General features: G+C 33.2%; 1 protein-coding gene across 2 annotated transcripts in view; it reads right to left on the reverse strand.

Annotated features, from left to right (window-relative positions):
- The window catches only part of Agbl1 (AGBL carboxypeptidase 1), an 809,509-nt gene that overhangs the window by 368,927 nt on the left and 426,125 nt on the right, over window positions 1-14,457 (reverse strand). For both annotated transcript variants that reach the window (XM_077800295.1, XM_077800297.1), the window contains exon 20: window positions 13,241-13,372. In XM_077800295.1, coding sequence (XP_077656421.1) covers window positions 13,241-13,372 — 132 coding nt within the window. The remainder of the gene's footprint in view (window positions 1-13,240; window positions 13,373-14,457) is intronic.

The raw sequence follows: 14,457 nt of genomic DNA on the forward strand, positions 1-14,457 counted from the left end.
TCATAATAGCTAAACTGTGGAACCAACCCAGATGCCCTTTAATAGATGAATGGATAAAAAAAAATGTGGCATCTATACACAATGGAGTACTATGCAGCAATAAGAAATGACAAAATCATAGAATTTGCAGGGAAATGGATGGCACTAGAGCAGATTATGCTTAGTGAAGCTAGTCAATCCCTAAAAAACAAATACCAAATGTCTTCTTTTATATAATGAGAGCAACTATGAACAGAGCAGGGAGGAAGAGCAGGAAGAAAAGATTAACATTAAACAGAGACCTGAGATGGGAGGGAAAGGGAGAGAAAAGGGAAATTGCATGGAAATGAAGGGAGACCCTCATTGCTATACAAAATTACATATAAGAGGTTGTGAGGGGAATGGGAAAATAAACACGGAGAGAAATGAATTATAGTAGATGGGGTAGAGAGAGAAGATGGGAGGGGAGGGGAGGGGGGATAGTAGGGGATAGGACAGGTAGCAGAATACAACAATTACTAATTGGGCATCATGTAAAATTGTGGATGTGTAACCAACATGATTCTGCAATCTGCATTTGGGGTAAAATTGGGAGTTCATAACCCACTTCAATCTAATGTATGAAATATGATATGTCAAGAGCTTTGTAATGTTGTGAACAACCAATAAAAAAAATTAAAAAAAAATAAACAGATTCTAAAAGTGTGAACCTGTGTTTCTGCTAACTACATAACCTGGGACACCTTACTTAATCTCTGTGATGCTGTTCCTTGATGTATGAAATGGGATGTTAGTAAAAGTATTTATTAACTCAAAAAATGTTTGTTAAACATTTTCTATACAACACAGTATTCTAGAATATGAGGTAGCTGTAAAGAGTAAAGAGTAAACATATTAAATATTAAATTAATGCACAAAGAGTGCTTAGCATAGCACTTCGCACACACTAGGCATAATGTATCATTGATAATTATTATCTCTGCAATGTCTCAAAATTGAAATTTTACATAGAGGATAAATATCAGGAAATGTCACCGAAATAGAATATTTCCAAGCAGTGGTGCACAAGACCCAAGTTCAATTCATTTCGTCTTAATTCACTATTATCTACAACTGGCAATCCAATTGTTTCAAGGCTCAAGTCTTAATTATTACACAATTCATGTCCTTCTACTTCTTCAGATTTTTCTTGAAATCAAACTTGAATTAAAATTTTTCTCATGTTGTTTTTCTTCACATATTCATCATATTTACCCCTCAAAAATATGTCTGTTGAAGCCAGGTAAGCACCAACTAAGAGTTAATGAGTACTTTCTGTGTTATCTCATCATATTTTTGCTCCTACACTTATTCTATATTTTACATTCCTGATTATCTCCCCTCTCCACACCTAATGTGTGTGTGTGTGTGTGTGTGTGTGTGTGTGTGTGTTGCTGATATTGAACCTAGGGTCTTGTGCATGTGAGGCAAGCACTCTACCGACTGAGCTATATCCCTAGCCCTACAACTAATATTTTTCACAAGTAGAAACCCATGTTTCACTCAACTTTGTTATCCAAATACCTACCACAGTATCTGGAAACTGGCATATGATCAATAAATGTTTGGAAGTATACATCAGACTTTTATTATAGTAAGTATACAATTCAATGACTTTTAGATATTTTGCAACTATCCCTACATTTCAGCTTTAGCACATTTTTCTGTATCAAAGGTTGTTGGTGTTTTTCACGCTCCTTTGCAGTCAATCCCTGCCCTCCTTGATTTCTGAGTTTCTTTCAGACCATAGTTTTACTTCTTTCAAAAATTTTATATAAATTGAATCACACTATTGTTTCCTTTTATTTATTTATTTGGTACTAGGGATTGAACTCAGGGGCACTGGACCACTGAGCCACATCCCCAGCCCTATTTTGTATTTTATTTAGAGACAGGGTCTCACTGCATTGTTTAGCCCCTCACTTTTGCTGAGGCTGGCTTTGAACTCGCAATCCTCCTGCCTCAGCCTCCCAAGCCACTGGAATTACAGGCGTGTGCCACCACACCTAGCTACTATTTTTTTTTTTCTGACTACATTCACTTTGTAGGTATTTCTGAAGTTCACTCATGTTCCATGTGTCAGTTGTTTGAAACTTAAATTCTATTTCAGTTGCACGAACATATTGTCCTTTATCTGTTCAGTTGCTAGAGCATTCGTATACAAGACTTTACTTATATGTGTTCATTTCTTTTGGACATATACATAGGCAAGAAGTTGTTGGGTGGTAGTTTAAAAATATGTTTAAATACTAAGAAATTTTTAAAAAGTGGTTTCCAAAGTGGCCATTTTACACTTCCTCTGTCTCTGAAACTTGGTGGTTCCTGTCTTTTTTACTCTGATCATTCTAGTGATGGTGCTATCCTGTTGTGAATTTAATTTGGAATTACTAATGAAACAATAATGAATATCATTCATATTAGCCAATTCTACATTAACTTAGTTTAATTGTACAATCACTCCTTTGGCTCATTTTTATAAATGGGTTATTGTATTTTAACTATTGAATTACCCAAAAAACTCTTTATATATTCTAGATACAAGTCGTTTATCAAATGAATAATTTACAAATACTTTCCCAGACTAAAGTTTGTCTTTCCAATTTCTTAACAATGTTTTTTGAGAGCAAAATACTTTAAATTTAATAAAGCCCAACTTATCTACTTTTTCTTCTGTATATTACACTTTGGGTGTTTTGTCTAAGGTAGCTTTGATTAGAGAACACAAAAATACAAAGATTTTCTAGTAGTTAGTATTCTTTAAGTTTTATAGCTTGGTTCTTACATTTAGGTCTATAATCTATTTTAACTTATATTTTGTATATGATGTGAGGCCAGTATCTAAATTTGTATTTTTCCATGTGGCTAACCAGTTGTTGCACCACTATTTACTGGGTAAACTATATTTCTCCCATTGAATTGCCTTGGCATGTTTGTCAAAAACCAGTTGACTACAATGTGTGAGTGTGCTGTAGCTCTGTCTGTTCTGTTCCATTGATCTAGATGTCTGTCTTTATGCCAATACTACAGCTTCATGATTACTGTAGCTTTTCAGTAAGTTATGAAATATAAACTAAACCCTCAAATATCTTTCTTCTCTTTCAAAATTGCTTTAGCAATTCCAGTTCCTTTGCATTTCCATATAAATTTTACGATTAACCTGTCAATATCAACAAAAGACTAAAGAGGGACATTTCATACTGCTTAAGATAACCACACATCCACAAGACATATCAGTTATAAATAGATATGCCCCAAACAATGGAGCATCTATGTTCATCAATCAAACTCTTCTCAAGTTCAAGAGTCAAATAGATCACAATATAATAATTCTGGGTCATTTTAACACAACTTTTTCACCACTGGATAGATCTTCCAAACAAAAGTTTAACAAAGAAACTACAGAACTCAATAATACAATCAATGACATAGACATAACTGACATATATAGAATATATTATCTATCAATGAGTGAATACACTTTCTTCTCAGCAGCACATGGATCCTTCTCTAAAATAGACCGTATATAATGCCACAGAGCAATGCTTAGTAAATACAAAAAAGTAGAGATACTACCCTGCATTCTATCAGACCACAGTGGAATACAATTAGAAAGCAATGATAAAATTAAAAATAAATGCTACTCCAATACCTAGAAACTAAAAAAATATGCTATTGAATGAACAATGGGTTGCAAAAGATATCAAGGAGGAGATTAAAAAATTCTTAGAGGTAAATGAGAAAACTGATACAACACATCGAAATCTTTGGGACACTATGAAAGCCATTCTAAGAGGAAAGTACATTGCATGGAGTTAATTCCTTCAAACAAGAAAAAGTCAACAAATAAATGACCTAACATTATATCTCAAAGCCCTAGAAAAAGAACAAATCAACCCCCAAAGCAGAGAAGACAAGAAATAATTAAAACCAGAGCTGAAACCAATGAAATTGAAACAAAAGAAACAATTGAAAATAATGACAAAACAAAAAGTTAGTGCTTTGAAAAAATAAATAAAATTGACAGGCCCTTATCCATGCTAATGAATAAAAGGAGAGTAAGCTCAAATTACTAACATACATGATGAAAAAGGAGATATCACAACAGACACTACAGAAATACAGAAGATAATTATAAATTATTTTGAAAATTTGTACTCAAATAAAATAGAAAATATTGAAGGTATCAACAAATCTCTAGAGGCATATGATATGTCCAAACTAAATCAAGATGATATACACAATTTAAACAGATCAGTTTCAAGCAGGAAAATAGAATACACCATCAAAATCCTAGCAACCAAGAAAAGTCCAGGATCAGATGAATTCACAGCTGAGTTCTACAAGATCTTTAAAGAAGAACTAACACCAATACTCCTCAAATTATTTCATGAAATATAAAAAGAGGGAACACTTCCAAACACATTCTATCAGGCCAATATCACCCTGATTGCAAAACCAAAGACATCAAAGAAAGAAAACTTCAGAACAATATCTCTAATGAACATAGATGCAGAAATTCTCAATAAAATCTGGCAAATCAAATACAAAAACATATCAAAAAGATCATGCCCCACGATCAAGTGGGATTTATCCCAGGGATGCAAGTTTGTTTTAACATAAGGAAATCAAGCAATGTAATTCATCACACCAATAGACTTAAAGAATCATATGATCATTTTAATAAATGCAGAAAAAGCATTCAAAAAAATACAGCACCCCTTCATGTTCAAAACACTAGAAAAACTAGAGCTATCAGGAACATACCTCAACATTGTAAAAGCTATATATGCTAAGCCCCAGGCCAATATCATTCTAAATGGAGAAAAATTGAAGGCATTCCATCTAAAAACTGGAACAAGACAGGGATGCCCTCTTTCACCACTTCTGTTTAACATAGTTCTTGAAACTCTAGACAGAGCAATTAGACAGATGAAAAAATCAAGGGATATGGATAGGAAAAGAATTCAAATTATCACTATTTGCTGACAATATGATTCTTTACTTAGAAGACCCAAAATATTCCACCAGAAAACTTCTAGAACTAGTAAGTGAATTCAGCAAAGTAGCAGGATATAAAATCAACACTGATATATCAAAGGCATTTCAGTACATCAGTGACAAATCCTCAGAAAGAGAAAGTAGGAAAACTACCCCATTTACAATAGCCTCAAAAAGTTAAATAAAATACTTGGGAATGAACTTAATGATAAGAGGTGAAAGACCTCTTGAAAACTGCAGAATGCTAAAGAAAGAAATTAAAGAAGACCCTAGAAGATGGAAAGATCTACTTTGTAATTGGATAGACATAATTAATATTGTAAAAATGACCATTGTACCAAAAGCACTAAACAGATTCAATGCAATCCCAATCAAAATCCCAATGACATTCCACATATAAATAGAAAAAGCAGTCATGAAATTCATCTGGAAAATAAAGAGACCCAGAAGACAAAGCAATCTTTAGCAAGAAAAGTGAAGCTGGTGGCATCCTATTCTAGACCTAAAACTATACTACAGAGTAATAGTAACAAAAACAGCATGGTATTGGCATCAAAATAGAACTGTAGACCAATGTGCAGAATAGAGGACACAGAGACAAACCCACATAAATACAGTTATCTCATATTATTGGAGAAAAGATAGCCTCTTCAACAAATGGTACTGAGAAAACTGGAAATCTACACATAACAAACTGAAATTAAACCTCTGCCTCTCAGTATGCACAAAACTCAACTCAAAATGGACCAAGGACCGAGGAATTAAACCAGAGACCTTACACATAATGGAAGAAAAAGTAGGTCCAAATCTCTATCATATCAGATTAGGCCCCAATTTTCTTAATAAGACTCCTATAGCATAAGAATCAATAAATGGGATGGATTCAAATTAGAAAGCTTCTTCTTAGCAAAAGAAATAATCAGTGAGGTGAATAAAGAACCTACAGAATGGGAACAAATCTTTACCACAAGGACACCAGAGCACTAATCTCTAGGATATGTAAAGCACTCAAAAATTTTAACACCAAAAAAAAAAAAAAAACCCAATCAATTAATGGGCGAAGGAACTGAACAGATACTTCTCAGAAGTGGATATACAATCAATCAAGAAATATATGAAAAAATGTTCAACATCTCTAGCAATTAGAGAAATGCAAATCAAAACTACTTTAAGATTTCATCTCACTCCAGTCAGAATGGGAGCTATCAAGAATACAAACAACAATAAGGATTGGCGAAGATGTGGGGGGGAAAGCACACTCATACATTTCTGGTGGGTCTGCAAATTGGTGCAGCCAATTTGGAAAGCATTATGAAGATTCCTTGAAAAATTTGGAATGGAACCACCATTTGACCCAGCTATCCTACTCCTTGGTTTATACCCAAAGGACTTAAAAACATCATACTACAGGGACACAGCCACATCAATGTTTATAACAGTACAATTCACTATAGCTAAACTGTGGGGCCAATGCAGATGCCCTTCAGTAGATGAATGGATAGGGAACCTTTTGTATATACACAATGGAATACTACTTAGCATTGAAAGAGAATAACACCATGGCATTTGCAGGCAAATAAATGGAGTTATAGAATATACTACTTAGTGAAGTAAGCCAATCCCAAAAAACCAAAGGCCTAATGTTTTCTTTGATATGAGGATGCTGACTCATAATGGGGATGGAGGGGTGGAGCATGTGAGGAATAGAGGAACTTAGATAGGACAAAGGGGAAGGAGAGAAAGGGAGAGGGTATTAGGAGTACAAAAGTCAGTGGAATGAGTTAGACATCAATTCCCTAAGTACATATATGAAGAAACGAGTGGTGTGAAAATACTTTGTATTCAAACAGTGACTTGAAAAATTGTGCTCTGTATATGTAATATGAAATGAATTTCATTTTGCTGTCATATATAACAAATTAGAAAAATAAATAATTTAATGAAAATTTTTTTAAAAGTCCTGCCAGAATTTTGATTGATAAGAAATGTACTGAATGTATAGAAGATTTTTGGAAAAACAACCATCTTAAGAATATTGACATTCCTAATCCATTAATTTGGTATTGCTTTCTATTTATTTAGGTCTCTAATTTTTCTCAACAGAGTTTTGCAGTTCTCAGATATAATGCACTTTTCTTTGTAAAATCTATTCCTAACTGCCTTAATAGTTTTGATATGATAACTAATAATATGGGACTTTTTCTTAATCTTCTTTTGGATTATTCATTGCTTTTATATTAAGTAATACTGATTTTTACATCAATCATGTATCTTGCTTTTTTGCTAAATTTGCTCCCTAGTTTCAGTAGTTTATTTTGTAAACTCCTGAAACTTTTCTACATAAAAATACTATATTTCCAGTAAGTAAAGATGGATTTTCTTTTTCTAATATGATTCTTAATATTTTGCTTGCCTTATTGTGCCATCTAGGATTTCTAGTCCAATGCTGAAGAGAAGTAGTAGGAGAAATGGTCTTGTCTTATTCCAGAACTTATGGAGAAAACATTCAGGCTTTTACCATTAATTCGATGATAGCTATCACATTATTTTTCAGATGCTCAGTTTCAAATTGAAAAAATTCCCTTTCTATTCCTAGTTTGTTATGGGATTTTATTTTAAATGAATGTTCAGTTATATCAGATGCTTTTTCTGCATATATTGAGATAATGATGTGGGGTTTTGCCACTTGTTCAAGTACCAGGAATACAAGAGTATTTGACTTTTAATTTTATACTAATCTTGTATTCATGAGATATAACTCACTTCATCACAGTGAAGAATAAATTTTACATGCTGCTGGGTTTGATTTGTTAATATTTTGTAGAGAACTTTTGCATAGGTGTTTGTAAGAGATATTATGGTATAGCCTTCTTTTCTTATGATGTCTTTTTCTGGTTTTGGTATCAGGGTAACAGAGGCCTCATAAAATGAGTTGGCAAGTGTTTCTTCTCTATTTTCTGAAAGAATAACTTTTTACAATTAAAAATTATTTCTTAAGTGTTTCATAAAGTTTGCCAACAAAGCCATTTAGGCCTAGGATTTCATTTGAGGACAGATCTTTAGTTACTAATTCATTTTATTCCCTTAAAATAGCTTCTCCAATTCTCTGACTTCTTGAGTCAATTTTGGTAGTTTATGTCATGTAAAGAATTTACCCACCTGTTGGCATATAGTTGTTAATAAAATTCTTTTTTATATTGATGTTCTGTATAATACCCCTTCTTTCATTCTTAATTTTTGTAGTTTGTGTTGTCTTTCTTTCCTTAGTTGTTTTTGCTAAAGTGTTCTCATCTTGTTAATCACTTTAAAAAGCAAAACTATGACTATGTTTTTTCTATTGTTTGAATTATTTTTGTTTCATCAGTTTTAATTTTGGTCTTTACTTTCTTTCTTTCTTATGCTTACCTAGGATTTTAATTGCTCTTCTTTTTCTTGATTATAAATGTGAAAGCTAAGATTACAGATTTTAGATCTTCTATCTTTCTAATATAAGCATTCAAAGCTATAAATTTTAGATGCATGCCACAAAATTGATATATTGTTTTTACTTTTATTTAGTTCAAGATATTTTCTAATTTTCCTTCATATTTCCTATTTGTCCAATGATTTACTTTAAAGCAAGCTGTTCAATTTCCATATATCCAGTGATATCCTATATTTCTTACTAAAATTGATTTAAAATTTAATTATGTTGTGGCTGGTGAAAATATTTTATGTTTTCATTTTTTAAAGACCTATCAATATTTGTCTTGTAGCCTATAATATCCTGGAGAGTTCTTGATGTGGATTAAAAAAATATGTCTTCTTTTGTTTTGAGGAAAAGTATTATGCATGTAATGAGTTAGGTCAAGTATTCTCTAGAATTACTAATTTTCTGTTTAGTAAGTCTATCACTTATTGAGAGACTAATATTAATATATCCAGCCATTTTTACTGAATTTTTAACATATATTTTTTAATTCTATTTTTGTTTTGTGTATTTGGGAGTAATATGTACACAGAGATTGATAATTATCATGTTATTCTGATGAACTACTCCTTTCAGTATTATCAATTGCTACTCTTATCCCTAGGAATATTTCTTTTTTTAAGTCTATTTTGTATTATATCAATATAACTACTTCATTTTTGTTATGGTTATACTTTATGTATCTTTTTCCCATCCTTTATTTTTTTTTTACTTTTTTTGTGTTATGAAACAAAAGCATGTCTCTCTGGCTGGGGTTGTACTGGGTTCAATTCTCAGCACCACAAAAAAATAATAAATAAAATAAAATAATAAAATAATAAATAAAATAAAGATCCATTGACAACTAAAAAAAAATATTAAAAATAAAAAAGCATTTCTCTCACAGATAGCATAGAAAACTAAATTTCATTTTTAATAAATCTTAAAGCCTCTGCCTTTTGAAAAAAATGTTTTAGCATTTATATTTAATGTAAATGTTTATATGTACATAAAATAAGTAGCAATTTTGCTACTTATTTTATGTACATATCTATTTATTATTATTATTATTATTTTTTTTTTTTTTTGCTTTTCCAATATGGCCTTCTTCTTTAGCCATTATTTCCTCAAATATTTTTCGAGGTATATTTCTCACTCTTTACTGTCTCCTGTTGCATGTTGATTGCTATGTTTGATGTTTTCTTATAGGTTTATAAGACTCTTTCCTTTAATTTAATCTTTTTTTCCCCTCTGTTCTTTGAGTTGAATAAGTTTAGATAGACCATCACATTTACTGATTCATTATCCTGGTATCTGATAATGATTCTATCCAGCAAATTTTTCATGTTTGTTATAGGACTTTCCTTCCCTTTTTGTTTCTAATTATCTATTCCTTCTATGTTGAACCATTGTCATCATATTTTATATTAACCTTGGAATAGTTTTCTTTAATATTTTTATATACTTTAATAGTTATATTGAAATTATTTCTGAGAAATTCAACATCATGGCCCATAGAAGTCAATTTCTACCAACAGCACTCTTTCCTGAGTATAGATCACACACTCTTCATTCTTTATCAGCCTTGTAATTTTTTGTTGAAAAATAGGACATTATATATTATATTTAATAGCACCTCTGGATTCTATTTTACTTTTCTAAACGTTATTTTAGAATTTTTTCACTTTTCTGAATTAATCTACAGAAGCTTTGTCCTTTTCCTCTTCTGAAATGAACGTCACTGATGTTTCCTCATGCTTTTTTAAATATTTAATTTTTTTTATCTTGTTATATATGTCTGCTAAGCCTAATGATTAGCCAATGATTTGGACAGAAGTTATACTCAAACATCTTCAGCCCATAAAATTTCCTTCTTTGTTGTTTGATTTGTATTTAGATTGGGAGAACTTTCAAAGTTTGTGGTGAGTTCTCAAGTTACTTTGGATTTTCTATTTCCTGTGCTTCCTTGGGTCTCCCCTGCACAGACACACATTTTCTTATATGGATATACAGAGATCTTGCATTAGCTTTCTATGGCTCTCTCACTTCAAAAATCTTACCTATGAATTTCTGGAACACTCTCTCTCTCTCTTTCTCTCTCTCTCTCTCTCTCTCTGTGTGTGTGTGTGTGTGTGTGTGTGTGTGTGTGTGTGTCCATCCTTGCATTGCTAAAACTGCATTTTTTATGATTAAACAAAGAGGGTCAAGAGCAGCCCCAATCCAGAAAGTCACAGACTTCTGCTGCTCTTACATGAAACTCCAGCAAATTTCAAGAACAAATGTTTCTCATTTTTTTCTCAGCTCTTGGTTAATTTCTAGAATCTTAAAATGGTTGATTTTGGCAAATTCGTCATTTGTTCTATATGTGTGTTTTATAGAGAGAGTTTACTGACCTACTTATACCAACATAACTAGAAGTAGTTCCATTAAGATAATTAATAAAATTGAATAAATGTTGTAGAGTAAATGTAAAATATAATGGAATATATATAGTATATAATTGTCTCTCCAATACTTATGCTTAAAGACAAGAAACATGTTTAGAATTGTTGCATTTTAGATGTCAATGTTAGAAAGCCTCAAGGGCTATTGACTCCTGGCAAGTGTCATTACTGTAACATTACACTAACATCTTACACAAACATTCTTCCCTGGATATAAGTTTCCTCATCAATAAAATGAGTCCTTGTGATTCTGAAAAGATCCATTTGCAAACAGACACACATACAAAAATCATGTTTCGTAAATCACCATAATCCAGGTTGTTATTTATAGATCACTGATGTCAGATTGTCAGTGATGGAAGGAGCTACATATTCAGGACCCAAAAAACAAGATAGTTTAGGTTGAAAGTAAGGGTGGGGGCAAAACCTTACTCACTTGACTTCTTCCACATATCTAATAGTATCTCATGAATCAACTTCAAAGAATTCTAGAGCATCAATGGAATTAATTTAATAAATTACTTTTAAACTTTTACCCTCTCATTTGACAAGGGAGAAATGAGACTCAGGCAGCTGTCGCACTCCACTTAATAGATCATATTAGTGTTCAGATGGACTAGTCTGCCTTCTTTCCTTCTTCCCTTTCTTCCTTCCTTTCTTTCATACTGGAAATTGAACCTAGTGATGGTTTAAAACTGAGCTATACTCCCAGCCCTTTTTACATTTTGTTTTGAGATGGGGTCCAAGTTGCCCTGGTTGGCCTCCAATTTTCAGCCCTCCTGACTCAGCCTTCACAGTTGCTGGGATAACAGACATGTGCCACCATGCTCAGAAGGATAAGTCTTTCAAATAGCATTGCTATTAAACACTACTGTGTTTATCCTCAAGGGCAGAGGTTTTGGCATATCCACCTGTCATGTTAGGCCTCACATATTACCTGACACCATACTAAGCCTCAGAGTATCCATCAAGTTTGTTAATTAAGTAGCATGATCCATTTACTGAAATTGAAGTACATCGGCTAATAATCCATACTGTAATTGACAATGATACCTAGCCTCTGCCCCATTCCATGTCAGCTTTTTACAGGAGATTTCTTAAGTTTCTATTTCTTCAAATCACTGACTGGGTATGGGGAATCATCCATGAACGCCGTTACTTTCTCTTGGAAAAGGAGTGGTAAGGGACATACTGACTATATTTCAGATTATACTGTTGGGGGGTTTTGTTATTGTTGTTGTTCAAAGCAAATTATGCCTAAGAGAAATTTTTGTACAGGTTGTCATGAGCTGCTCAAATAAATATTTTGATTTTCTAAACCAGTTTCCTAGGTAAGATTAAGTAGTTAAGCTTCTTGTCACTCTGGTTGAGTCTTAGACCAAAGAGGCCATTGCAGATAAACTGTTGATCCTGCAATAATAGCCCTGGGATAACTGTGCTGATCATCAGCAGCCAATTTCTGATGAGCATAGGTAAAGAAGGGCAGAAGAAATCCAAGGAACGGGGAAAGTATTTCCAGATGAAGAATAGTTTGGTGGACTTTTGCCATTTTTAAGACAGCTAATAATTTTGAATATGAAGCTGTTTCATACACAGTAAATTGCAATATTCAGAACAGATTTAGAAGCAGTAAGCACCACCCTAGTTTTCTTCCTTTTCAACATGAATTTGAAACAAAGGCCAGTTTTATTTTGCTCACTTAACAATGGCTTGTTTTCTTTATCCTGATAATAAAGAGCCCTCCATTATTTACTCCTCCTTAATTTCCTAGTTGGTTCAGGGTTAACAGTGAAGCTCTAAACACTGGACCCTGATAAAATAGAATTAGTTTCAATGGATTACTTCTCTGCTTGTTATAGAATGCTCATATAGAGAGATGTTGATGGTTTAAGTCCTTTAATTTATTTAGCCCTTCATACTTATTTAAGGTCCTTTGTATGCAATATCATTGTGTTCCTTCCATAATATATGTAATAGAGGCAGTATTTTTATTATCTTCATTTTACAGATGACAGAATGGTAGTTCAGAGAGGTAATGTTAATGACTCATAGTCACACAGTTAATAATTGTAAAGTCAGGTATTGAAATTAGGCTTCCTGTCTCTAATTATCATGACCTTTATTGCACATCATGTCATAGAACACAGAGGCAAAGCAACCAAATAGTAAGCCATTATTCAACACAAGATTCCCACCTTCTTGTATTACTACCCCATCATTAAAGAAACCAAAATGATTGTTTAGAAACAACAAAAAAAAATGGGTGATACACAGGTCACAAAGGTAAGACTGGTCATAAAGTATGTTTTGTCATTTTCCCCCAGTGACTCACCCTGTAGCTGACATCCTCCAAGAGAGTAGATGCACTCACGGTGCAGCCTGCTTGCCACAGGGTCTCCTTGACACTGCAACCATAGAGGAACACGTTCTTCTTTTGGGAATGGCCATGGAAATCACAGAAGACCTGCAGCAGCCATAGGAGAAAATAAATCCAGGTCAGGTTCTCTGGTTTCTTAAATGTTCAAATGTCACCTTGCTCAGGTAGTTACTGTTTACTCAGCAGAAGAGCCATGTGGGGATCCCTGGTGACTTTGGCAAGAGTTACACTGATGGGGTTATCCGGGAAGAATGTAGATTGCAGGGATTTTAGGAATGTGAGGAAATGGAAGTCATGAATTTTGCTGTTGAGAAATTTCCCTGTGACTGGGAAGAGACAGGGTCAGAGCTCGAAGAGAAAATAGGAACAAGGGCATCTTAAAATATATATGAGAGTTTTAAATAATTTAAAAAGTCAATAGGAGAGATCCATTTTTAAATCAAGGATCAAATATACCCAAAGAGAAGTTAATAAATCACTCTTTTTCTCTAGGTTCTGGTGTAGAGCAGAATGACCACTAAGACTCAATGGCTTTCCAAACAAAGGTTTATTTTTTATTCATGTTACAGATCAGCTGTGACACTGCTCTGCATGACTTCATTCTAGGATATAAGCTAAAGGAGAAGCCCTAATTTGGGACATGCTATTTTTGTGGTAGAGTGAACAAAAATGTCAAAGTTAGAATCATGCAATGGTTGTTAAAGCTTTTACTGAACATCATCTCTGTTCACATTCCATCAATCAAAGTCACTCTTGTCATCAAAGCCAATCTTATCATCTTATAGTAGAAATAATTTCTCCTATACAGTAATAAAATAATAAAATTTAGAAAGATGATCATAAATTATTTCCAGGTCTGCATACATGTGCACCTTGACAATAAACTGTGCTCCATTACCATTAAGAGCTATATGGCATATTTTGGCCAATAATAATGATGCAAGCAGAAGATTATATAGCACTTTCACTTGGGTTAATTGTCCTGATGTTGCTGGGAACCCTGCAACAATGCCATGTGAACAAGCCCTGGCTAGCCTGCTGGAGGATGAGAGGCATGCTGTCAACATCCACATTTTCCTACCTGATATCAAGCCAACATCAGACAAGGAAATGAATCCACCTTAGAGTATCCAGCTTTCAGGGAAATTATCAAGTTTACCTGGATGAATCTC

This window comes from Urocitellus parryii, chromosome 6 (genome assembly GCF_045843805.1).
Source record: "Urocitellus parryii isolate mUroPar1 chromosome 6, mUroPar1.hap1, whole genome shotgun sequence".
In the NCBI taxonomy this organism is placed as follows: Eukaryota; Metazoa; Chordata; class Mammalia; order Rodentia; family Sciuridae; genus Urocitellus; species Urocitellus parryii.